The following is a 24,739-nucleotide window of genomic DNA, read 5'->3' as shown; positions in this document are numbered from 1 at the left end:
GGATGGGCACCGAATGTTTCACCGTACCCGTTCAGCGGTGGGGCTGAGCAGCAGCCCCAGCCTGTATAGCCAAGCATGAAATTGATATGCCACTCGGGCCAATCGACTAGACTACGCCCGTTTGATCCCAGCTATGCAGGGGCAATGACGCCTCGCTATCCCCTTTTGAATTGCGACGGAAGCTCGTCCTCGTCCGCCCATAAATAGGTTATGATAGACGAAATGCGGAGAAGCGGCAAGGAGGCAGAGGCAGAGGCAGATGATGTTTGCCATGTCACTCTGACACCGTAATGCTGATGATGCTGCTGATGCTGATGCCCAGCGCCGACCGTGCGAGCACGGCAGTGCAGCGTGTGAGGTTGATGAGGCATGCATTCCTGCAGCGCGCGACTTGTACGAGCGTGGGCAAGATAACGGGGTCGGCAAATATGTACAGTACCAGTGCCAGTACGCGCACTTGCTGCAGGAACGCTGTGCACATGTCCGACAGCCAATCTGGCCTTTACTTGCCCTCTCCTAATTGCCCGCCAGGTCCTGCATCAGGCCTTCGGAACCGCCTCAAGTTTCCAGCCAGCATCCGTGTCGCGACCAGCCACACCGGAGACTGCCGACTGCTGCACCTTTTATGACAGCTGCCTCTTGGACTTCTCCTTCGCTGTTTGTTTTGGAACTTGGAACTTGACACTTGAGCCTCCCTGTCCTGTCACAAAGACTCGGACCGGGGTGAGGACATGACATTCAAATGACCCTGCATGCGCGCAACTGCGACCCTCGTTCGATGCATCAACAACAATCCAAGTCCTTGCGACAAGGAAAAATTCTCCGTCATGTGCACCTGCATGCGACATGACAGAGTACCTATGTATTGCCATTGGAAGCCTGGACATGCTCGGCGCTCGTTTTATCTCTGCCGTCCGCGTCCAACCAGGTCCACCCTCCGGCTCCAAATCATAAACATCTCGACGTCATCACCATGGAGTACCATGTCTCCCGCTTCGCTGCATCATCTTTATGATCTCCAGGGTCCATAAAATCTTCGGTGCAATAAGCCGAGCAAGTCCCGCAAATTCTGGCAATCTTCATTTTCCACGATGCATTTTTACCCGCCGCTTTTGACCAAAAAATATTGGTTTGCCGAGTCACCAGCATGCTTCCGGTATACGAAAAAGCGATCCTGCAACAAGTCCGAGGGTTATACGAACTATGGCGCCGTTTGCCTCTAGCGATCCGATCTGTGGAGCGTGGTGCACGCAACGGCTTCTCTCGTGACGTCTTTCTCGGCGCTGCGTTTGCGCCGTCGAACTCTAGCATGGACTTGCTTTTTCAACCCAGACCGGCGGTGAGGAGGACCGGTCTCGTACAACTGAAAGCGCGTTCCTGTTGCGTATACACCACTTCGGCGGCAGCCTCTCTGAAACACGAAGCCGAGTGCGTCTGCAAGTCGCGCGAGGACACTTGGTGTTATTTCTGGACAACAGGCACGCAAGCGCAAACATGGCACCCGAGCTTTTAGCACCGCACCGCCACGTCGCTGCTCCACACGCCGCGAAACCCTCGGCGCCAGTCTATTGGTGTGCAAGCATCAGGAACCTTTACACCTCCTCGTACGGTAAACCTTGAGCTGGCGTCCGTTGACGTTACATGTCAGTGTCAAAGAAGCAATACGCCAGCAACGGTCTCAGTAATTGCATAGCAACCACTTCTCACTCGCGACAGGTATAGCGGTGGCCGGCAAATGTAACAACCGAGTTGGCGCCAGCCGGCCGTTCACCCTGTCCTGGTTGGCTTAAGTCACAGCTGTATTGTTATGTGTGCAAGGTTGTCGGATACCGGACAGGAGAAAATTGCGAATCTCGTTTCGAGTCTGGTATGGCTCTTGAGCAAAGGCGAGATTGCCAATTTCCGCCATCCATTTTTTCCCATTGCCAGAAAGGGGAAGTGCCATGAGCATTTTCACTAATTCGGCCAATCGATGCGCGCAGCCATGACTGCGCCTTCCCTGCTGAGCCGGAATGGACACGTGATCCCTGCTCTGCTGCCACCTGACCCCTCCCTGCCATCAACACAGACAAACCTGATACCCGAGCACCGCGATCATGGCCGCATTCTCTTGCTTTTTTGTCGTCATCGTGACTTGGACGGCTTTTGCTGGCTTGACGTGGCAGCGACACAAGACAGCGGAGAGCAGGTGCGGCACTTTGCCCTTTCTGCCCTTTCTGACAACCACTGCCAGCGACGTGGATGTGGACGTGGACGCAAACGCAGACGCAGACGTATTGTCCCGCCTAGACCCGCAGAGCCGCACACGCGCGACTTTCTGCATGTCTTCAGCCAACCACTAAATCTCCCAACAGAAAACACCTCATCTAGTTAGGAACCACTTGCATCCTCAAGCTCAAGATCGTTCGATGGCCGCTTCCCGCTCGCTTCCATCTGTAATGGACGGCTAGGCCACTGTTTTCCCCAGACGAACCAGATGCTCCAACCCCACACCGAACTCGACCACCTGAAACCATAGCGACCGGTGTACCGGCAGTTCCAGATGCAGGAACAGGCCCAGTTGACCCAGTTGGGCCTTTCCAGACCGCCTATCGTTCAACGCCTGAACATTCTCCATGATAGGCGTTTTTGCCTGAAGGCGCACAGCTGAGCACACCATCAGCACTTCGGCAACCTCCTCGTCTTTGAGTTCTACAGGTCCGAGCAGACATGCAGTAGCCACTTTCAAATCATCAGCTCTTGATGTGGCCTGATGGGGAGAGCGCTATCGCTTACGGACACTATAAGCGTGTCTAGATGGACCGCCACCTCGCGATAACGTTCGCTGCCCTCCATGACGCAGCCGAACACCCGTCGCTTCCTGCTTTATCAACCGTCTAGGCATCCCATTGGCCAGGGCATTTCTCCTCAAGCATAGGTCGAGTTCAGCGCTGCATATTGCTCACACCACGCGGTTCCCTAGTGATAAGCAGTAGCGATCTAAAATGTTAAGCGTCGTCACCTGAGCCTACGGTTCATGCAAGGGCAGAACCGGTCAATCTCAATCATACAACATCATGTCTCTAGTCATTCGTGCATGTCAGACTTCTGTCTTGACCTGCATATATTCTTACAAAAAATGCAGCCACACCGTGCACGACAGGACTGGACATGTAAGGGTTCTGTGTGGTTGCTCTCCGACTGGCCGGGACTTTAAGCCAAAGATCTCGAGATGTCGATGCTGCAGCGTTCTCTAGTGCATGACAAGCGTGCAGACTACTGACTCTATCTGTGTTGGAGGGTTGATCTACATGTCGATTGGATCCCTATGGACCCTTGCGCCGTCTAGGCCCAACAACTACAGGCTTGGAAAGGCGTTCGTTGAACACCAATACGAGGTGTAACTCAGCTCAAGCAAAGACTTACAAATCTTGCAGTACCAGTAGGCACAGCGTCTATAGCTACGCGGCTATAGGCGCAAAAGCATGCGCGTATAGGCGCGAGGGGTAAGCAGCGTCATTCAAAACAGGTCTATGACACAGCCTAGCCAAAGTTTTCAATCTGTCACAAAAGCAAGTAATGGATTGCGATCTTCTCATAGCATCTTCACATATACAGACGTCGGCTTTATCACGGCGACATGACCCAATGGGTGCGACACCTGACCGTCACTAGGAGAGTTCCCGGCAGCCGTGGCGCTGGGTTAGATTTCGCGTAGCATTGACTGGCATAAGGTTCTCATCGGCCAACAAAGACACAAGCGGCATGATGAAGTTTGTTAGCAAGTTGATTGAATGCGCCACTAAAGTCTTTGTCCACCGAACCTGCTCCTGAGCCCGGGCGCTGCGCCACCAACCACCTTACTTCTGGACCTCACGCGTATGAACGCCTAGGGCGTCCAAGATACTAAGACCACTTGTCAACCTTGTGAGCGCTAATGCGTCGTTCACTAGAAGAGTCTTGGGAAGCGCTGACTACTGTGACTGTTGTTGGTGAATGAGTCAGCAAGGAGTAATTTGACAGACCACATTCCCACGGTCGTCCTTCAGAGCTGATCGCCTGGCATCGATTAGAGTACTTGTCAGAAATGCCACCTATGCTCCAAGCTGCGAAAGTGACTACAGGATGTTTGCGGACTGAAAGCGGACAAAAACTCGCATCGCAACCCGCAACTCACATGACTTGACTATTCACACTGGGTAATGTCACTTCCGTCGCACCCTATGTACCGTATGTACATCCTTCACACCCCGAATCTATAGCACTGCCACAAAAAAGGGTCCCTCCCTGCTCCCAGCTCAAACAAACGACACAGGGGGGTTCCCAGGAAAACACTTCCTTCCCGCCTGGTGTGCGCGGGCGCAAAAAACCTTCGTAAACATCATGTTCCCCTCGGATGTACCCTACGATAAGCAACCCGACCCGGACCGGACCGGAAATAGAAACGTGGGGTGTGCTTATTGCTGAAATTGGATTACCTCGTTGCGAGTACGGGGTGTGTGTGTGTGTTGCGGCATTGGCTTGTGGGCTATGATCGTCGTCGTTCGTTCGCTCGCTCGCTCGTACTGCTTATGTGAGGTGAGAAGTAGCGATCCAATGGGGGGTGGAACGAGGGGTCTTGGTAGATTGGCGGTACGGTGATATGGTTTGGTAATGCTGGTCGTGGGGGGCTATTTTTGGGAGGGGAGGGGGAGGGTAAGCAACGGGGTATGTATGGGGGGCGTGGTGTAAGGTTTGGATACGTGAGGGATTTGCTTTTTTTGTACGTAAGGTGTGGGATGGGTAGGTTTGATGGGGTAAGGAAAGGGGGTGGATGATGACTGGATTGTCGTAATGTGGTATTACGATGGGCTCGATAGTTGCTTACAGTACAGGGTACTGTAGATCACCAAGATTTCGAGACGTGGCTTTGGCTTATGGGATGAGAACACGGGTGATTGACGACTCAACATACCCTTTGCGTGATACTTGCGATAGAATACAATACCCATACTTTAGATTTCTCGGAAATCCGTAGTGTTGTTGGCGATGGTATGGAAAGGGGGTCGTGTATCATCGGAGTGTTCGGATACGATATCAAGATTTCTTTACCATGACTTACATTTCCCAGCATGAGAAATTCTCACATGTATAGCAATTTTTTTTATTTCTTTTCATCTTCTCCATCTTGTACCTGGTACATGTCTACGTAATCCCCCCTCATCCCCTCCATCTCCTTCGTCCATCTCTACTGCGGCTCCCCACACATTTGACAAACCATCAACCACGGCCCCTTTGTTGCCCAAACTACCTTGCCGCCACAGTCCTCACACGGCTCTTTGGAAGCAAGCATGACGTTGCCGTGTTTATCCTTTTCGCCTTCGTCCATGTAGTGGATGCCATGGACGGATTGGATGTATCCGGTTGTTACGACGGCTGAGATTGAAGTAGAGGTGGAGGTGGAGATGGGGGATGTGCTAGACTGCTTCTGTGATGAAGACATGACTGCTGTTGATTAGGGTTTTGAAAGGGTCATGCAGGGCAGGACGACTGATTTTATAAGTTCGTAAGTTTATCGGTGGCTGCTGGTTAAGACGTGGCAGGTGGATGTTGTGTGGGTTTCGGTTAAGGGGCTGTTGGTGTAATGTAGTGATGAGATTGTGCGTGGTGTGAGAGGCGAGTGTTTACAGTGTTTGATTGTTGGCGTGACGTGTGGAAGGGGGGAGGTGGTGGAACACTGAATGGATTTGTAGTTTGTGGATTGGATCATATTGGGTTAGTGCGAAGGTTAGTAGTTGAGTCGTTGCGCGGATATGATATAGGTACAAGTGGAGGAGTGAGAGTGAGTTTGTGGGTAGTGAAGAGAAGGCAGGATGGATACGTCGAGTTACGACATTTCTACCTGTTAAGACCTAACCTCAGACCCCATGTTTCCCGGAGTTCTCTACTCACTCCATTTGCACTGCTATGAATACAAACCAACATAGATAATATGGAATTTCTATCACATGCTGAACCAACCCCCGTAACTCTTCTCTCTCTTTCCACTCTACCTATCTAGTTAGGAAACCCACAATCCCTACACTCCACCCCCGATATTACCATCCTCGAGAAACGAAGCGTGGAATCACAGTTCCAGCACTGTCCGAATGAGCCGTGTTTTAGTTTATCGTCGTCTCCGTCTTCTTCGTTGGAATCGGGGTCTGAGCAGCAGCAATCAGAGTCGGCGTTGGAGTCGGAGATGTATGAATTTTGAACTGGATATCTCGCTGCGTCATCTTGCTTGGCCTCGTTATCTTCTTTGTCCTCGTTTCTCTTTCTGATTAGGTTGGGGTTGATGCTGCTCTGAGTGTGCAGAGGGAGCTGGGATAGGTGTGTCATCGTAGCGTCTGAGTAGCAAGTCATATTCGCGTGGATAATTGGAAATCAACTGTGGTCTTGATGATGTTGTTTGACGGAGAGTATTGTGGGCAGTAAAAATGGAGAATACAAAGTTTTAATTCTACACTACTGTCCTAGTACATATATACACTGCGAAAATGTGACATATGCCCACGCTTTTAAAGTATCACATCCCCCCACATCATAACTAGTAATGAAGCGCAAACTCCATGAAGTCTAACAAGAGGTCTACATGGCATCCTAGGTCATCAACATCTTCACAGTCTCCACCACATGACACTACGTACAGCAAACGAGCGTACTTCTCTTGTACGTAAACCTGTGAATAAATCTTGCGCTACACAAGTGCCGCCGTCTACGACTCCTTCATTCCAGAATCATAGTTACAACTCACATCAAGAACACGCTGAAGTGACGTGTCTACTCATCACCGCCTCACTCTCTTCGGCAAACCTCTACAGACATGCCACCTCTGGGATACGTGTAGCGCACGGAACTTGATAATTTGATAGCGAGAATCGCGTGGGTTGTCTATATGTATCTTCACATCCGCTCTTAAGACTTCGCTATTCCCTACTACTTACTCCAGTAATACACTCGTTATCTGCGATATCGATATCAATACTACGTCCAAAAACTTTACTAAACTTCACTCCGTTCCTTATACGGGAAAAAACATGATGCACAGTTCTTCAAAAGGCAAGCAAGGCGGTAGGAAAGAAGGCGGTAAGAGAATGGATGGCGGGACAAGTGTGATGACTGGAACCATGGGGGTAATAGGAAAGAAATGTAGTACATGCGGTACACCGTTAGTGTGTGGGAACTTGGGAGAAGGTAGGAGGGGTTTGGGGTGTAGTGAGTGTGGGTTGATTGGGAAGCCGTGAGTCGAAGATCATGGGGAGAGAGGGGGTGACGACGACGGATGGGAAGATGAGGATGAGAAGGAAAAGGCCGTAATGGCGCTCAATGCCTTGTTCACTTAGGCATGCTAATGAACGGATGAAATCCTAGCGGAGTTGAACTAGAACCTTAATTTGTATTGTATATACACGTTCATACAACTTTGGTATCATCTATACGGTCCAAACCCATCCATCATCGTATTGATACAGGCACGCCAGGCATGATCGATGTGTCGTGGAAAAGAAAAGAAAAGAAACAAGAGAGTGTAGAGGTTGTCTAATCAATCCCTCAACTCGGCAACGGCGAAATATCCTTTACTCTCCACCACACCTCTATCTTTAACCACTGCGGTGTATTTGACAACCCATTGAGGTTCCACATCACCCTTGAGCCCGCCTTCATTCCCTTCTCCTGCTAATACACCAGAGCCATCCTCGCCACTCCCAAGTATCTGTCTCAGCGTCCCCCTCGGCAGAATGTTTGTGCAATCATTATGTGTCAGCAGCTCAATCTGCTGCTGCTTCGCATACAATATCAGCGGTTTCGGCACCACGCAGCAGTCCCTAACGTTGATCTGATTGACGCTTGGTTTAATCTTTGTGTGTTCGAGGAAGCGTGTCAGGCGCGCGACACCGAATTCCGCGATGCCGAGTTTAGAGACTAGGCCTTCCGATTGTAGTTTCTCAAGCGTGCGCCAGGTTGTTATCATGGTTTCTATGTCTTCGGGTGGGACGCCGGCGTCGAGACAGTCGCCAGTTGTGTTCTCGTTGGTAGATTGTGTGGCGGAGGGAGGAGAGGGCGGGTCGTCGTCGAAGTCTGAGTCTTCGTCGTCGGCATCGAAGGATACGCCGGGGAAGCTGACAATTAAAAGATCTATTGATGATGTACCCAGCTCCTTAAGCACTAGCTCTATGGCTTCTCTTGTTTGGGCGCAGCGTCGGTCGGCGGGTATGTTTGGGAGATAGAAGAGCTTGACGGTGATGTCGTATGATTCTCGGGGCTCGGTGAGGGGTGAGGGCGTGTGAGTTGGGATGTATAGGGCAGAGTCGGTGTTGGTGGTCCATGTTGTATAGTCTGGTTTTGAGGGCGCGGGTGTGGGTTGGTGGGCGGCGAAGTTTGCGCGGAGAGAGGATGTGAGTTCTGTGTTTGACTTTTCGAAGAATGGCCGCCGTATCACGGAAGGACCACCGGACATTGTGTTTCTGGGATTGTTAGGTGAGAATTGGAGTGGGTAAATACAACGTACGAGGTGGATAGTATGAGCTTCATGATTGCGATCGTGGAGTCAGTCAGCGATTGAGGGGGTAAGTGTGTGTCTTTCCAAGGGACCTTGTCGTCTTTCTAAACTCTGAGGTGGTAAGTGCAAGCTGTGTCAGCTGCCAGTGAAGGTTACGATAGCCGGCCGGCGTTTGTCAGCGGGTGGGGCGCGTTTAGCAAAAAGATGGCGCCTGGCTCAGAAATCGGATCTATGGGATATCGAGGCTTGAAGAATACAACAGCAAAGTTCAGGCGTATCGGCGCATTCATACGAAAGATGGGCTGGATTGGTGATAGCGGGGTGCTGATGAAGGCGCATTGACGTTTCTCAAACTCGCGGGGCTGGCCTGTGACCACAGCGCGCCGATCGCTCAACTTGACATCTTTCCAAGCCGGCTCACGCTACCAGCTCCTCACCGCACTCGACATCATGACAATCAAGTACGATAGCTCATTGCTGCCCCTTGCAACCGACACGTGATGCTAATAGCTCCAGGTATCTCATCTTGCTCTCACGGCAGGGCAAAGTGGTTGGTCCCTCACCCTAAACCGCAAAGTCCCCTGCTGAAGATAGACGGTAGCGCCTAGCTAAATGGTTCACCACACTCGCGCCCAAGGACAAGGCCAAGATTGTCAAGGACGTCTCTCAACTCGTCCTCGCCCGTCGCACGCGCATGTGCAACTTCCTCGAGTATAAGGGTCAGTGGGTCCGGCAGGGGTAATGGCAGCGCTAGGCTTACACATTCTTCCAGACACCAAGATCGTATATCGCCGCTACGCCTCGCTCTTCTTCATCGCCGGCTGCGACTCGACCGACAATGAGCTAATCACGCTCGAAATCGTCCACCGCTACGTCGAGCAGATGGACAAGTACTACGGCAACGTGTGCGAGCTCGACATCATCTTCAACTTCCAAAAGGCCTACTTCATTCTCGATGAGCTGCTGCTTGCGGGTGAGATGCAGGAGAGCAGCAAGAAGAACGTACTGCGGTGTATCGGACAGCAAGACAGCCTCGAGGATATGGAGGTGAGTGAAGTGTGATGACTTTCAGGTCCGCTTCGCCGCACCCATAGCGCCAACTGGCTGACGCGCCCTGTCGTCCAGGCCGAGGACGACATCATCACCAAGATTATGTAAAGCGTACGGAGCACAGAATTACACACCATTTTGGCCTCACACTGCTTCCCGACCGTCCCAAGAACCCTGGCTGACCTGGCCTCGCTGCCTCCAGGATGCCGATGATTTCAAAGGCCGGCTTCGCGAGAGTGGCATCATGTGAAAGCACACATGTGCCCCCGGATCTGGATATGCACTATACGGCGTCATCGGTTTGGAATAGACGCATAGGTTGGCGATGCGATACAACGGTTGGACGCGATACGGTTCACGATCCACCGATGACAGGCGTCAGCGGAACGAGATCACACGGCGCAGGGATTCGGGTCATTGGAGAACGCACTACCTGCCATCCTGCCTTGTAGAGCGGATGGCGGTAGCTGTACTCTATCTACTACAATCAAACACATCCGACTGGCGAGCTCTGCTCGACACAGCTAGGTTTGACACCAGGTTCATGGGCTCGAACGTGATTACACATCATGCCATCGGGACTTCCACCCTTGATTTGACTGTCCTCTCCTTTCATTTTGTTGCGTCTACTAATCTCGTCCATCTAGCTGCGGGTGTCGCTCATACCTCTCGCATTGCACTTCGTGATAGCAAACGGTTCGGGTCAACTCTTGACCCTTTATCCAGAACCTTGCCATGCATACATCAATGATACGTTGCCGAATCCATCTGGATTCACCTCATTGCCAGGCGACTGTGAGGGCCCCATACAACTAATGCCAGCACTCAACACCAGTCGCCTCTCACCGACTACCCATCCTGTCTTATCGCCAGCTGTTGTTGGTTGAGGAGGCCATGTCTTGCTGACCAATCAGCATGGATGACCCGACACACATGTCGTTGTTAGCTCGGCGACACCGCCAAGCGGACCACCTTCTCCGCAACCGCGACCACGTCGTAACAGGGACACCGCACACCACTATCACGCCACAGCCTCACTTATGTCCACTGCCTGCTAGACGACTGTCTGGCCGAACAACAGTACTCTCTCCTCTCTGCAGCCAGCCTAGAGTCGTGTCTACTCGTTGTATCGGTTCGCGCAGGCTATCCCCTCCCGAACAAAGCACACCGACTATCAGCAGCCCACCGCGCTGAAACGATTCCTGAATACTGGGAATTACACACCATACCCACAACTCAACCAAACGACAAGAGCACACATTTGGCATCATGAAGGTATGTACCCGATGCGGTGAGGTGGAGCTGAGCGATGATGTAACTAATGCGGCCACCAGTACCTCGATCTGTGCGCCCTCCACGAGGTGAATCTCGCCCTCAACTTCGACACTCAAGACACTGCGATTATCGGCGGATGCGATCTGTGGACCGTAAAAGCGGCAGGAAGCGACAAGAAACTATACAAGCGCATTGAGAAGACGCTCGAGGAGCGGCACAAGGACCTGTTATCGGCGGTGGCGGGGCTGTCTGAGCAATCGGCCGCCCAGTTCGCAGACCAGCTCGACATCTCAAGAGACACTCCGTTTGGCAGTTTCAGCGAAGCCGCTAACCGCCATACCTTTGCCTACCTCATCGCGACACTCAATGCGACGCACATCGACTACGATTTCGCGAATACACTGAACCCTGACGAATTCCGCCGTGAGACCATACACAGCTTCATGCACAGGGTCGACACTACTATGTACTACCTCCGCCCGCAGGTCTACTCGGCCGGTCTACCTGCAGGTGCCGTTACACCGCTTGGCTCACCAATATGGAGTCCACGCAGTTGGCACCTCCTCGACACCGAGATGGACATGAACAACTGCGAATACTACGCTTGGGAGCCATCAGACGATCCGTTTGCTGACGACGGTGCGATATGGAGCCACCACTTCTTCCTCTATAACAAAGAGCGCAAGCGAGTTGCGTACTTTTACCTACGTGGCGTATCCGCTCTCTCCAACTCACCCAGCGTCGCAATGTCGCTCATGTCCAAGTTCAAGGCGTCAAAATACGAATCGAGCGCCAATGCGGGCAGCAGGAAGCGTGCCGAATATTGGCTCGGTGACCGTGCGCGGAAAGGCCTCGAAGCGTACGGAGACAGTGATGAACTTGACAACATGGTCATTGATCACCCAGGCGAGGTCGTTGATGCTGAGCAACAACGTTACCTACCTGTGAGAGAGATGAGTATGGACGCCGAGTACTACGAGAGTGACGAAGACAGCGATGTCGAGTCCCTGGTAGGCAGAGAGCGGGCCGTGAGTAAAGTGCGGACGATGAGTGAGGGTGTAGTGGAGAGGATGGAGCTTTAAGTCTCCGTGCTGCGTCCCTTTGTTTACCCTTTTCGTCTTTTGCTCTGCTAATAATTTAGGCACATGTCGGTGATGAACGATGGCGATAACAATGAGGCGACAACTCAACTTGTCCACCGACGCCTTCTTCACGACTGATGTTTTCTCGTTTTCGATTTCACGATGAGATTTAACGAACGACATTTCGGTTGGCGTTTTGACTTGTTTTGTTTAGATGGACGGCGTTCTATCTACTACTGATGTTTTTTTTCCTCTGTTTGGTCATCTCTTTAACCCGGCTCGTTGAGAAGACGACATGGCATGCATAGGCGTTTACGGTCGGTGGGAGCGACGCGTTCAATACGCCTTTTTTGTGCATATCGTCTGAGCCTTGAGATACCCCCTCTTGCTTTTTTACGTTTGCGTTTTCAGCTCGTGTTTGTTTTATTAGTGTGTGGGATTGGTAATGAGGGATGATTGGGATGACCTGCCGGCGGGATCACCGGTGGGATGAGAGTGTGGGAAGTAGATGTAAGCGAGATGATTTAATTGAATTATATGGTACTTCAATCTGTTTTATGTGCGCCTGTTGTGTGTGTGTGTGTCATGTATGGTATCAAATAGATGGGTGGGCTAATATTGGTGAATTATTCACAGCAAACTCGATTTTTACCGTCGTTGTTGGTAGGCCTTGTACGATCGTACGGGTGAATAACAACAACGAGGTTCTTCTGGTGACTGGTATTGGTATTGATCTTCTACGAACATAGCTGCTACGAAGGTACACCTAAGCTCTGCGCAAGGTGGGCCGAAGTCGGGCCGAAGTGTCAAGCAGCCGACGTCTCTACCGATACTCACGATTCGACATTGGAAGTCTTTTCTTTCTGGATAGCTAGTAACTCTGCTTGTATCGGTAGTGACAGTGTGTGTAGCATCAAACATCAAAGCTTGTCGGCCTCTGCACCCATCCATCTACTCGGACTGTCAGCTTGTTGCCGTCAATAAAGCGTTCAAGAGCGCGGTTTGGCGATGCCTTCGTGAAGGCGTCAGCAGGATTATCGTCACCATTGATCCAGCGGATCTCAGTGATCTCGCGACGCTCATATGATTGACGCAGCGCCATGATGTCGATCATAAGACGCTTCTCCTTCGTTGTTCCAAGCTTAACGAGGCACTCGTACAAGGAGTACGAGTCTGTACAGACAACCAAGGGAACCTCAGGTATTCTAAGTCGTTCTGTGACTATTCTTAAGGTAGTGGCAATAGCGATGCCTATATCAAAGCCGTTGACCATGCCATAAATCTCAGAGGCTAGTACGCTCCTTGTGACGCGCTTACATTTTGTAGAGCTGTAGTGGATTATGTTGCCTTGGATTGTGAAGGTGTTAGCGTCAATAGACTCGTTGACGAGCATGAGGACAAAGCCGAGCTGTGAGCTGAGGTCCTTGTTGTTGGCAAAGGAGCCGTCTACGAAGACCATCAACTTAGCCTCCGTGAGATTGACAGTGATGTAACGGAGGCCACGATCGAGGTTCTCTATCTGCCACTTCAGGCGCTTGTTGAGTGCCTTGATGTCCTCATCTGATGGTTGCTGCGCCTGAGCGGCGACGGACAGATCGAATGACGCCTCTGGTTGGCATGTTGATGCGATGTACGCTCCGCGGGCGCGCTGCTCTGTGTACTGTTGCGCGCGGTCGGGTGCCCTAACGTCCACAAGTTTGATCTTTCCTCCTTGTCCTTTCTGCCTAAGGTTCAGAATTGGTTTGCTAGCGTCGATCGTGAGTGTACATCCATTAAAATCCAATTGAATTTCTGGTGTAAGGACAGACTTTGGTTTCGATCTAAACTCTGCCTTCTGGATCTTTTTCTCTTCAAGTAACGAGAACGCGGGTGTCCCAAGCATGAGAGTGTCATCTGTTTGCATGCCAACGATGCCGAAGATGCTGGTGTCGCTGTTTGTGATTAACAGGCATGGGTCGTACGTAGATGTTGCCATGTCCAGTTCCTTGCAATGGTGCCCATGATAGGTTGTCCACCAGTGGACTCCTGCCTCTGCGATTCCATACAGTGGCTTGATCACATGGAGTAGCGTGCCCCTCGGATATCGTGGTACCAGCTCAGTAGGAAGATGTGCGAGTATCGTCCTCTTCAGGGTTGTCTGCGCCTGGGGATACGCCTGCGTGATATCACGGAGCTCTATGTTCATTCCGCGTTGTACCATCTCGGGCGCCAGCGACATGATCAGGCGCTGGCTGCATCGCTGGATGGTTGGAGATTGCGTCAAGATAGCCTCTTTGCCGTGGTCCTGGTAGCCTTGGATAACCAGGCGGGATTTCTCATAGGGCTTGGTTGTCTTTCCCTTGACCTCACGTACCAGGCGTGACTTGAAGATCCGGATCTTGCTGTGTAGCCTCTCGTCGTATTGCTCAAACTTGAAGACTCCACGACCTACGAGGTCGCTGATCTCTTGGTCATCAGATGCTTCAAAGGGTGCGCCTGGTGTTGTGATAACTCCATCGTTACGTAGCTTGATAGCTAGCTCAAGATCGTCCTGCTCCTTCTTGGTGATGTACGCGTACCCCTTCCGCTTGTTCTTTGATCCTGGAGGGCGGCCTCTCTTGCGTGGTTGCACTGCCGGTGGTACTGCTACCGGCTCATGCGGCTCATTCAGCGCGTGTGGCGCATCGGGGTCGCTCCAAAGATGGTCCGGTCTGTAGTATGGCTTGACGACAGTAGATCTGAATGTTGTTGGACCATTGACCATATCGACAGTAACGTTGTGGCCGTCTATACTGGCGATCTTGTACGGGCCATTCCAGCCATCACTCTCTCTCCATACTAAGACTTCACTCTGGAGTGGGAGCGCGAGCATGTCTGCAGTGGCTGGTCCATTGCGGGTGTTCAAGGCGTCTGCAACTTGGCGCTCTGCAGTAAGCTTGCGCAGGGCTTTCGTCGCCTTTTGAATAGCCTCGCTGCGCCTAACCATTGAAGGTGCCGGCGGCGACTCTGTAGTCATTCGTGGGTATGCTCCAAAGACTAGTAGAGTCGGGACTAGACCATCGGGTCCAGCGGTGTCATTGACAGCTTTCACGGCCATTTGAAGGATCGCTTCATCAGACATATCGTCTTGGAGCTCGTCATGGAGTATATCCCATGCTCGGCGAAGTGGTGCGTGGTATCTCTCAGTCTTGCCCACCGACCAGTGAGCCTCTGTAGGCACCTGCTTGCATGTAACTCCCATGATCTTTGCCTCAGCACGGAACTCTGCGCTTGCAAAGTTGGTGCCTGCATCATGTGTGATGATGTCTGGTGGTCCTTGATACGTGTCGATCCATAGCATCCGCAGTGCCTGCCATGTCTCCTTAGCTGAGATAGCGCTGAGGAATTTTGCGCCTTGGAAAGCAGTTGAAGAATCAACCACATGTAATACTGGCTTGCCGCTGAGATACATCACATCCACCAGGATCTCATAGTTGAAGTGGTGATCATCCTTCAGAGTGAATTTGAATCGGCGCGGCGCGGAGCTGTGGAGCTGGCAGTGGTGGCAGAATTCAGTGACCTCCTCTAGGGTTCTCTCTTCAAAGTCGTTATGGCCAGCGTCCTTTAAGAGTTTAACTAGTCGCGTGACAGCTGGGTGTCCAAACCGGCGATGGAGCCGTCTCAGCTCTGTCTCAGTGAGAAACACCGTTGCTCTCTCTCTCTTGTTGAGATGGAACCATGGGTGTCCCCATTTGCGTAGAACAGGGATGCGTATCTTGTCCTGAACAAGCTCATCTGTAGTGTTATTGAAGTAGACTTTTAAGCGGTCCATATCTGCAAGGCACAGCAAGAACGGTGTAGGCGCCTCGAGCACTTCGAAGTTGATCTTCCCAATCTCTGTAGAGACCTGCACTGTTCCAATAGACGCTGTAGCCTCGCCTTTTCCGAATTTGATAGATGCTTTCCCAGCTGTAGATGTGTCTATCTTAACTGTTGGATCTTCTCGTGTGAGTGCAAGATACTGCTCTTTGCCAACTGTAGATACGTTGGCAGCGCCTGTATCCGGGAGGATACCTTGGTACAGAGATCGTGTATAGCGGTCCTCGAGCAGAAACTGCGACGCTGGTGCTGACGGCGCGCCTCGACCGTATATGTCGTCGCCAGAAATGTGATGCAAGAACGCCTGGTCTGCAAGGCATTGCTCCTTGAAGAACTGCTGCTCAAAGTATTGTTGTTCGCCAGTGCCGTCGTCATTGTCGTCATCCTCGCAGTCTTCCTCCTCTTTCCAGCCTCTCTGGTTATACTGGCTGGTGTGCTCAATTCCTTCGTACTCTGCAAGGTGTACTGAGAAGTCCTTGGGTGGTGGCGCACCTGTAAAATACAGCATAGAGAAGAACTGCGCACGGGCAGTCTTGCGCTCTTCGTCTGTGTGGTTTGTGGACCAGCATCCTTCCTTCTGGCAGACAAAGCACTTCTTCTTCCAGCGTGGCTTGAATCCACGGCTACTGTCAAAGCTTTGTTCGCCTTTTTGAAATGCGCCTCTAGTTCCGCCTCGGGACCCACCTCGGTTTCTTCCATTGCTGTTGTACCGGCGGTCTAAGTAGTACTGGTTACCTTGGTCTACCTCTGTGAAGTTGACAGAGGTAGTCATAGCGAGTGAGTTTTCAATCGAAGATCGTAGATCTCCAAATAGGACCTCGCATTCTAGAGACGGCCTGTAGAGCGCCATTGCGAACTCTTTAACGCCTCGACATGCTGTGATTACTGTGGTCCGGAGCGCATATTCTCCCATATACTGCTGCCCAAGCGCCCTCTGGCATAACTGGAGTTTGTCTAGCATAATGTCAAGGACCTCATGGAGTGTCTTGTCAGGATTCTCCCTATGGACTTTAGCAAAGGATGTCGTCGTCCAGTCTGCATAGTAGTGACTGTGGTTGACGTCCGTGTCGAAGTGGTTCTTAAGCTTCGTGTATACAGTCAAGAATGTATCTGTCCGCTGATCAACGAAGTGGAGGTAGTAGTCTTGCGCACGGCCTTCCAGGATCCGTGGAAAGACTGCATGGAATTGGTCTGGCTGGATGTCTGCGTGATAGCAGATGCTGTAGAAGATCTTCAATTTGTCGTCTAGGAGGTCGTACGGCTTCCCTGTGTATTTCTTCTCACGATCCCACATCTTTGTAAAGACATTGATTGTCTTCGGATCTAGTTTCCCATTATTAAACTCGATTGGGGGAACTGCCTTGTATGGGTCTGTATCCCCTGAAGGTATAATTGGAGGGACGCTCGGTCCCTTTGGGCGTTGTGGGTATGCTGGCGTGTATTCGCGGAATCTGTCAAAGTTGTTGTACGTTAAGCGAGGTTGATGACTTTGCTGTCGCTGGTCCGCCTGGTGTCGCCCGTCTGCCTGTGGTGTCTGTTCAATTGTCTCTACAAGCGGATCTGCTAGTTGTTGGCTGACCTGGGTACGAGTGCGGGTCTCGTCTTGGACATCGGTTTGTTGATCCTCTGCGTCTTGGTCTCTTGACCTTGCAGAGGTTTGGCTCTGCGCTCGACTCGCTGTCCCTACGTTTGTAGGTTGTACCGATCCCGTAGTGTGTCGTCCTAGTAGCCTCCGCTGTTGCAGCATATACGCCGCTGACCGCTCGTCGAAGGCAGTAGATTGGAACTGATCGTCCGGCCACTTCGGACAATCCTCCTTGTGCAGTAGCTTGGCCACAGCTTCGCTTGGCGGCATGTTAACACGGCCAGTGTACACGCCCTTAAAGCGGAGGATCCGCTTTAGTTCCTTAGTATACGTTGCATGCGCGCGCATAAACATAGCTTCAGTCCAGCCTTCAAAGTCCTGACAGAACTCACCAAAGAGCTCTGCGTCTGCTGTTGGCCGGTCTGTGTAGTCTGCGATCGCACGCGCAATGTACGTTGTTGCTGCAGTTCCGTCTACCTCGTCGTCTGGGGCTTCGATCTCATCGTCCCAGATCTTTGGATCAATGTGACGCCACTCTCTTGCCTTTAGGTTTGTGGTCCCTAGCAACTCCTCTCGTGTGAGTGTACAGCCTCCATTACTGCTTGCTGTTTCGCTCGCCATTTGTTGTTGACGCGTGCCGTGCTGGCTGCGTTCGCCAGGGATACGTCGGTTGTCGTAGATTGTTGACGTGTGCCTTGCTGGCTGCGTTCGCCAGGGACTCGTCGGTAGTCGTGGGTTGTACACGGGTCAATGGCGCGACCAAGTGGGGGTCGGTGCGTGTATGGACTGCGTCTGGGAACGCTCTGATACGGCTGGAACGGTCGGTCTCAAGCCGGATGAGACGCCTGATACAGCTAACAGTGAACTTAGCACAGATAACTCCGCCGCTGATATAGGCGATCTAGGGAACGCGCGGGGTTATAGGATCTGTCTCTTCTAACCTAACTGTCTGTGACTGCCATGCAATCACTGATCAGTGTTGGTAGGCCTTGTACGATCGTACGGGTGAATAACAACAACGAGGTTCTTCTGGTGACTGGTATTGGTATTGATCTTCTACGAACATAGCTGCTACGAAGGTACACCTAAGCTCTGCGCAAGGTGGGCCGAAGTCGGGCCGAAGTGTCAAGCAGCCGACGTCTCTACCGATACTCACGATTCGACAGTCGTAATACTTTTCAATAACCATTCTCACATAACACGGGGCACACTATCTAAAGTCTGCCTACACAACAGGACAACGAAACCAAACATGCGTTGTAGGGCCAGAGACTCTTAAAGACACATGTATCATGATCATAGCTAACTAATTCTTTTTTAAATAACTATAGGTATTTCAAGAAAGGCAAGAAAGCGGACACACATTTCGTGATGCTCTCTCGTTTTCGAGACATCCAACTATAGAAGTATTTTTTGTAAGTAGAAAAGAGAGGAGAAGAGAGCAGACGCAGACATTCGACGTATAACGAGTATTTTTGGACGCATGAATCATATCGAGTGGGTTTTCTTAGTGCGTAAAGGGAGGCAAAGACGGAGGAGGCAGAGGCAAGGTCATGTATGGCTACATTTTGGTTTTTAGAAAACGCCGGAGATCATGCGTTTGGCGATCTTGATCATTTTTAGGAAGTAAATTTTAGATAAGGGAAGCTTTTAGGTGAGAAAGAAGAAGAGGGGGGAGAGAAGGGAGAAGGGGTTTTTATAGAAAATTGGGAGAAGGAGAGGGAGAGAGGGAGGAGAGCGGACACATATGATCCCTTTCTCGTTGTTTTAGACATCTGATTTGTCTTTCGCAGTTTTCAGAAGTTTCAGTGTAGAAGCGTAGGGAAGAAAGTTGGCGGAAAAGAAAGAGGGAGAAGAGCGGACGCATCGGCCACCGGTGCTTGTGTTTTAGACATATGAATTGTTGCGGATGACTTTTTTGGAATTTTTAGTGTAGAAGAGAGGGAAGAAACCCGGAGAAAGAGAGGGAGAAAGGCGAACATGAGCTTTTTCTCTAGTCATTTGTATAACATACGATGTTTCTCTTAAAGTTTTTAGAAGTTTCAATGTAGAAGTATAGGGAGGGAAACTGGGAGAAGATAGAGAAAGAGGAGGAAGAAGGGCGGACACATAGTTCATCGCCACTTTTGTTTTAGACATTTCGTCCATTACGGTGTTTTTTACTTTTTAGTGTAGAAACATAGGAAGAAACCCAGGAGAAGAGAGAGAGAGAGAGAGAGAGAAGGGCGGACGCATCCAATCGTGGTCCTTGAATTTTAGACATTTCTTGTATTAACACCTCTTTTAATTTTAGTGTAGAAGCGTAGAGAAGAAAGCTAGGAGAAGAGAGGAGGAAGGACATCGATGGCAATGCTTTATATGTCAGACATGCCTCTCTGTGTTGGCAGCTTATTAAATAGAGAGAAAGAGAGAAAGGACATTTACTTCTAGGCCTGCTAATTTTTAGACATAGAAGCTGTACTGGAGTTTCTTTTATTATAAGAGAAGAAGGCGGAAAGGCGAGGACATGTATAAAAAACCCTGCTCATTCTGGTAGAGAAGCGGTAGAGTTTTTGTACCGCGAAATTCTTGGAAGATATGAAACTGTTTTGGTTGTTTTTCTTTAACAAATAGATATAGAGGGGGCAAAAAGACGGGAAGAAGGGAAGGACGCATCAGCAACGTCCTGATTCATTTAGACACATGGGATTTCTGGCTTTGTGTTTTTAGTTTTAAGCGCTGGAGAGAGAAGAGGAGACACAGACATTTTCCCAATCCCATTTCATTTTAAAAATAACTGTACCGGTAAAGCTGTACCGCTAACCACTCCAGAGACATGTATAGCCCCTAGTCTTGTTTTTAGGTAGAGGAGAAGAAAGGTAGTAAAGAGAAGAAAGAGGAGAGAGAAGGGCGAAAGACGCATTTCACATCTGTCTATCTGTTTTAGACACATGTGACGCCCCAGGAAGTTTTTAGTTATGCGCATAGAAATGAGGCGGAGATGGTAAGATGAGGAGGCGCCTACTGCTCCAGAAACACATAGGAATTATGGTGGTCTTTTTTTAAAAGACTAGGAGAGAGAAGGGAGGAGGGAAGGAGACCACATGAAGAGAATTTTGTGGTGTTCTAGACACATAGCGTCTGCTATCATGGTGTTTTGAAGTTTCTATATTAAAGAGAGGTAAGGAGGTAGAGAGGAGAAAGCACGTAGTGGGAGCTTTTAAAGACTTTTGGGTGCATTGATGGGCATCTTTATACGGAGTAGAAGAGAGGGAAAAGACGGATACGTGGGGGGGCTTTTCGAATTTTGGAGACATTCACAACTCTCTAGAGCTCTTCGTGTGGAAAAGAGAGAGGAGGCGGAGACATTGACATTCTGAACTAAATTTCTTTCTGAGATACGTAAGGCTTTAAAGTCCATTTATTCATATAAACTCAGAAGCGAAGAAAGAAACATGTCCAAGCTCTTTTGGCACTTTCAGAGACATCCAGTATTTGTTGTCTGCTTTTTAGTGTAGAAAAGAGGGGAAAGGAGGCGCTGACATGAAAGTCCTTCTCTGGGACTTTTTAAAACGTTTATACGTTTGACGTGTATTTGTTTAAATAGAAAGAAGGGAAAGAAGAAACAACGACATAGTGGAAGTCGTAAGTTCCTTTGAGTAGAAAGAAGAAGGGGGAAAGTAAAGGTAGAGGACTATTTTCAAAGATTTTCAGAAATCTGCGTAGAGAACGTGAGCATTTTCGTATAAGAGAGGGAGAGAGACAGGCGGACACATAACTTGGGCGTACTCTCTTTTGAATACTTAATGTTTCGATCGTTTATGGTTTAAAGAGGGGAAAGAGGAGAAGAAGACGGACAGATGTTGCTGGCATCTACAATTTTCAAGATATGGGCAGTTTTCTTTTCTTCTTTCTGAGTGTAAAAGGGTACGAGGGGAAAGTAAGAAAGATGGGTTGTTGTAGAATAATTTTAGATATTCAAGTCGGTGTCATTTTCCTGTATGAAAGAGAGGGAAAAGGCAGAAATCATGCCATCTCATGCTTGCGTTTTGAAGACACCCATGATGTAATTTCTTTATGTTTTAAAGTAGGACAGAAAGAAGAAAGCAGAGACATGTAGCTTTATTTCGTGGCTTTTTAGAAACACTTCCAGAACAGGTTTTTAAGAATCTAGTAGAAGGAGAGTAGAAAGAAGAGAGGAATGGGAAGGTTTGGAAGTTGATATACCTAGCCGAATAGCAAGCTCCTTGGCGAACCAAGGAAGCATGTGCTGTTGCAACACACGAACATTCCAGAGTTGTTTTTAGAAAACGTAGAAAGAGCGGAGAAGTCGCTCTCCGCATAAATGGTATCCATCCATGGTTTCTACTGGATCCAACAAAAAGAGACATGGTAGAAGAAGACAATAATTTTTAGGCATGGAGTTGTTGACGAGCGGGTTCTAGAAAAAAAAAGAGAGACATAAGCTGACGTGGGTTTTTTTTGTTAGAAATTTGAAAATGGCGGATATGGTTTTTGGAATGTGTTTAAGGAGAGAGAGAGAGAGAGAGAGAGAGAAGCGGAGAAGGAGGACGCATGGAAAACTCGGTCATTGTTTTAGGAACTCTCATCGGATGGTAGCGCTGGTATTTTAAATCTTCGGAACGTTGTAGAATAGAGAAGGAGAGGAAGACGGAGACGGAGACTGCGTCAATCCTTTTATATGTTTAGTTAGTCTTGTCTAATGCTGGAGATGTATCAGACGTGGCTGTTTGCGAGGATCACGGCATAAGCCATGTACTTGGTGGTTTACAGCAGTAGGAAGCGAGATAAAAAGTGAATTAGATGTCCTTGCGGGAGACATAGGTTGTCCAACTCGACGTTTTCAATACAGCAGACGCGGATGTTTCGAAGAAGAAAAGACAGAGGGAGACATGATATGTTATACTCCTTATTTTCAGAAGACATTACACAATTTTCTACTTCCTTTATACTCAGACCCCCAGAGAATTTTTAGAAAGAGGGAGAAAGCAGTCGCCAAACATGCCCTATATGTATCGGCTTTTTGAAACACATTCACTCAGTAGACTCTTCTTTTAATTTTCAATTTTTTAAACCGCCTGACAAGAAGGAGGAAACATTGGAAACTGGACCAGGAGTTTGTACACACCAGCATGCACTACTTGTGCAGAAATTTTCTGTCCACGAGGATCCCGCCACTCCATCAAAACCCCAGAAGTCACTTTCTACACCATGCTTCATATTTGTTAAGTCTTTCAGAAACACCAAACATGGATAAGTTTTAGGGATAGTTAGAACACCCGAGGGCTTTCATGCACACTAGAAAGCCAACCAACCTCAGAGGAGCGCACATAACTTCTTCGCGTCATCCTTTTTTCAACCCCGGGAGGTGCTTCTCGCACACATGGCCAGAACTTCCTCTGTATTTCAAGTCCGAAAATTTTAATACACAGAACAAGTCAGCTGCAGGCACATCTCTCTCAAAGCGTCCAATTTTTATAGCGACCATAAGATCATAGGTTTAGAAAAACGTGGAAGAGAAGAAGAACACCATTGTACCATAGCTTGATCGTTTTGATAGAACAAGAAGAAGTGGAAGTTTTAGGTAAGAAAGTAGATAAAGAGGAAGAGCAAGAGAGGGCGGAGTAGAAGGGGTTTATATATGCAGCGGCAAACGGAACACCCCCTTGCCCCGCGGAGATGTTGTTTGGTATGGAAAATGCGGTACTGCTTCTTTCACATCGGAATTGGTGCTAGGTGTTTTTGAAAGTCGCCGGTGTGTATAGGATTTTAATCAATCTCTCGCCCCATGGCGGGATTTTTTGAGTCTTTTGAAATCATCGTGCGTATTCAGTGCACATTCTGGATGTCATTTTATCAGAAAGGAGGAAAGGAGAAGCAAACATAGTCAGAGCGGGTGGAGTTTTAGAACATGTGACCTGGACATGTACTTTTCGATGAATATAAGAAAGAAGGGGAGTATAGAAGGAAGGGTGGGAGCGTGGTGGGAGGGGTGGGAGGGGTTTATATATTCGTCGAAATGATCTGCGAGACATGAGGCGCTTCCTATCTTGTTTTGAAATGCATCATGCTCCTCTTCTGTTGCTCTTTTCTCATACATCCCACGACACAACGTGCGTGTTTCTCAAAGCAAGTACGCTCAAACAAGGGTATCACATGCTACTTACTACTCGATACGCTCTGTCTCCCTAAACGCGCGTCCCCCTTCCTTCTCATTGCTGCTTCTCCCCATCTCATCTCATCTCATCTCCCACCATCCCCAACTACCGAATACTCCTCACTAACTCCCTCAAGTCACCACCCTCGACCCACTTCTCCTCACCACCACCCCCAATCCCCAACCCACCGCCTCCACCACCACTAACGCCCCACCCTTCACCCACTTCACCCACCACCCTCGCCGGCTGACCACCCACGACCGACCCCGACGCAATAACCATATTAGCCGGAACAACCGTATGCGGCAGAATCTTTACGTTTTCCTTAATAATAGCAAAGGCGCCGATAGTGCAATGTTCGCCAATATGAACATGTGACGAGATAGATATAGCCTGGATGGTAGAATTGGGACCTTTGCATGTCAGCATCATCACCCCATCTCCTCCCTAACACGAACACAGAAAGAAAAGAAAAAAACTCACCAACAAAAACATTATCCCCAATCTTCATGGGATAATAATGCACCATACCCCTACTAATCCTACTCGGCGGCTTAATCACGCTGCCCTGGCTAATCACCGTACACCGCCCAATGCTAATGCTCGTCGGCGTCACGTCCTTGCCCGACTGCGACGGCGCGGAGCGTGTCGGGTGCAAGTCCCCGCGTAGCTGCACATCGGCCATGATGACGGTGCGCCCGCCGAGCGTGATGTTGGCCGTTCCCGTGATGGCGCTACGTCGGGATACTTTGTTGCCTGAGTCCTATGCGCCGGCACATTTGGTGTTAGATTGTTGAGGGTTTGGGCTGGACAAGGACTGGGGCAGGGGTAGGGTAGGGCTTGGGATGATGGGTATATGGTGCGGGTGAGTGCGGGTAGGAGGGAGGGAAGGTGATGGGTAGGGATTTTTTGCGGCATCTTAGGTTGGGATGGTGGTTTGGTGAAGGACGTACCGTTTCGATGTACTCGCCTTTTGGCGCGGCTTTTCGCGTGGTGGGGCGTGACATGATTTACGTTTGTGTTTGTATTTGTGTTTCGTGGTGCGTATCTTTTGTTGCGACCTAGAACCTAAGACGGGCTTCTTTGATGTTGTTGCTTGGTAGCGATGCAGATGCGATGACGGTTGTCGATGCAAGGTGTACGCGAGCTTCCCGGAGCCGACCAATCGATATATCACGCACGGCCCCACTTATTTTTGTGCAATAGAGTAGTCGCGATGTGACATGACAATGTGTCGTCTAACTTTTCAAGT

At 49.8% G+C, this 24,739-nt stretch overlaps 5 protein-coding genes across 5 annotated transcripts; 2 read left to right on the top strand and 3 right to left on the bottom strand.

Moving 5' to 3' along the window:
• Nucleotides 1-7,543: 7,543 nt before the first annotated feature.
• On the bottom strand, nt 7,544-7,972 carry PtrM4_086180 (ARA1, Aldo-keto reductase, related to diketogulonate reductase; the record flags this gene model as incomplete). The annotated part of the gene is made up of 1 exon (XM_001940111.2): nt 7,544-7,972. One exon carries the CDS (start codon nt 7,970-7,972, stop codon nt 7,544-7,546), a length of 429 nt encoding a protein of 142 aa, XP_001940146.2.
• A 978-nt stretch (nt 7,973-8,950) lies between these two features.
• PtrM4_086170 (uncharacterized protein) lies at nt 8,951-9,658 on the top strand (the record flags this gene model as incomplete). The annotated part of the gene is made up of 5 exons (XM_001940112.1): nt 8,951-8,961; nt 9,017-9,050; nt 9,102-9,219; nt 9,273-9,547; nt 9,626-9,658. 5 exons carry the CDS (start codon nt 8,951-8,953, stop codon nt 9,656-9,658), a joined length of 471 nt encoding a protein of 156 aa, XP_001940147.1.
• A 1,161-nt stretch (nt 9,659-10,819) lies between these two features.
• PtrM4_086160 (MAF1, Protein involved in Mod5 protein sorting) lies at nt 10,820-11,879 on the top strand (the record flags this gene model as incomplete). Its single annotated transcript, XM_066106702.1, has 3 exons — nt 10,820-10,825; nt 10,885-11,835; nt 11,877-11,879. The coding sequence occupies 3 exons, from the start codon at nt 10,820-10,822 to the stop codon at nt 11,877-11,879; spliced, it is 960 nt and encodes a 319-aa protein (XP_065963640.1).
• A 941-nt stretch (nt 11,880-12,820) lies between these two features.
• On the bottom strand, nt 12,821-17,950 carry PtrM4_086150 (uncharacterized protein; the record flags this gene model as incomplete). Its single annotated transcript, XM_066106701.1, has 1 exon — nt 12,821-17,950. The coding sequence occupies one exon, from the start codon at nt 17,948-17,950 to the stop codon at nt 12,821-12,823; it is 5,130 nt and encodes a 1,709-aa protein (XP_065963639.1).
• Nucleotides 17,951-23,592: 5,642 nt separating this feature from the next.
• On the bottom strand, nt 23,593-24,494 carry PtrM4_086140 (dynactin subunit 5; the record flags this gene model as incomplete). The annotated part of the gene is made up of 3 exons (XM_001940116.1): nt 23,593-23,900; nt 23,971-24,250; nt 24,441-24,494. 3 exons carry the CDS (start codon nt 24,492-24,494, stop codon nt 23,593-23,595), a joined length of 642 nt encoding a protein of 213 aa, XP_001940151.1.
• Between the last annotated feature and the right edge of the window lie 245 nt (nt 24,495-24,739).

Source organism: Pyrenophora tritici-repentis, chromosome 3 (assembly GCF_003171515.1).
Source record: "Pyrenophora tritici-repentis strain M4 chromosome 3, whole genome shotgun sequence".
In the NCBI taxonomy this organism is placed as follows: domain Eukaryota; kingdom Fungi; phylum Ascomycota; class Dothideomycetes; order Pleosporales; family Pleosporaceae; genus Pyrenophora; species Pyrenophora tritici-repentis.
Note: the sequence above shows the minus strand (reverse complement) of the source record. Positions and strands in the feature narration are given on the sequence as shown.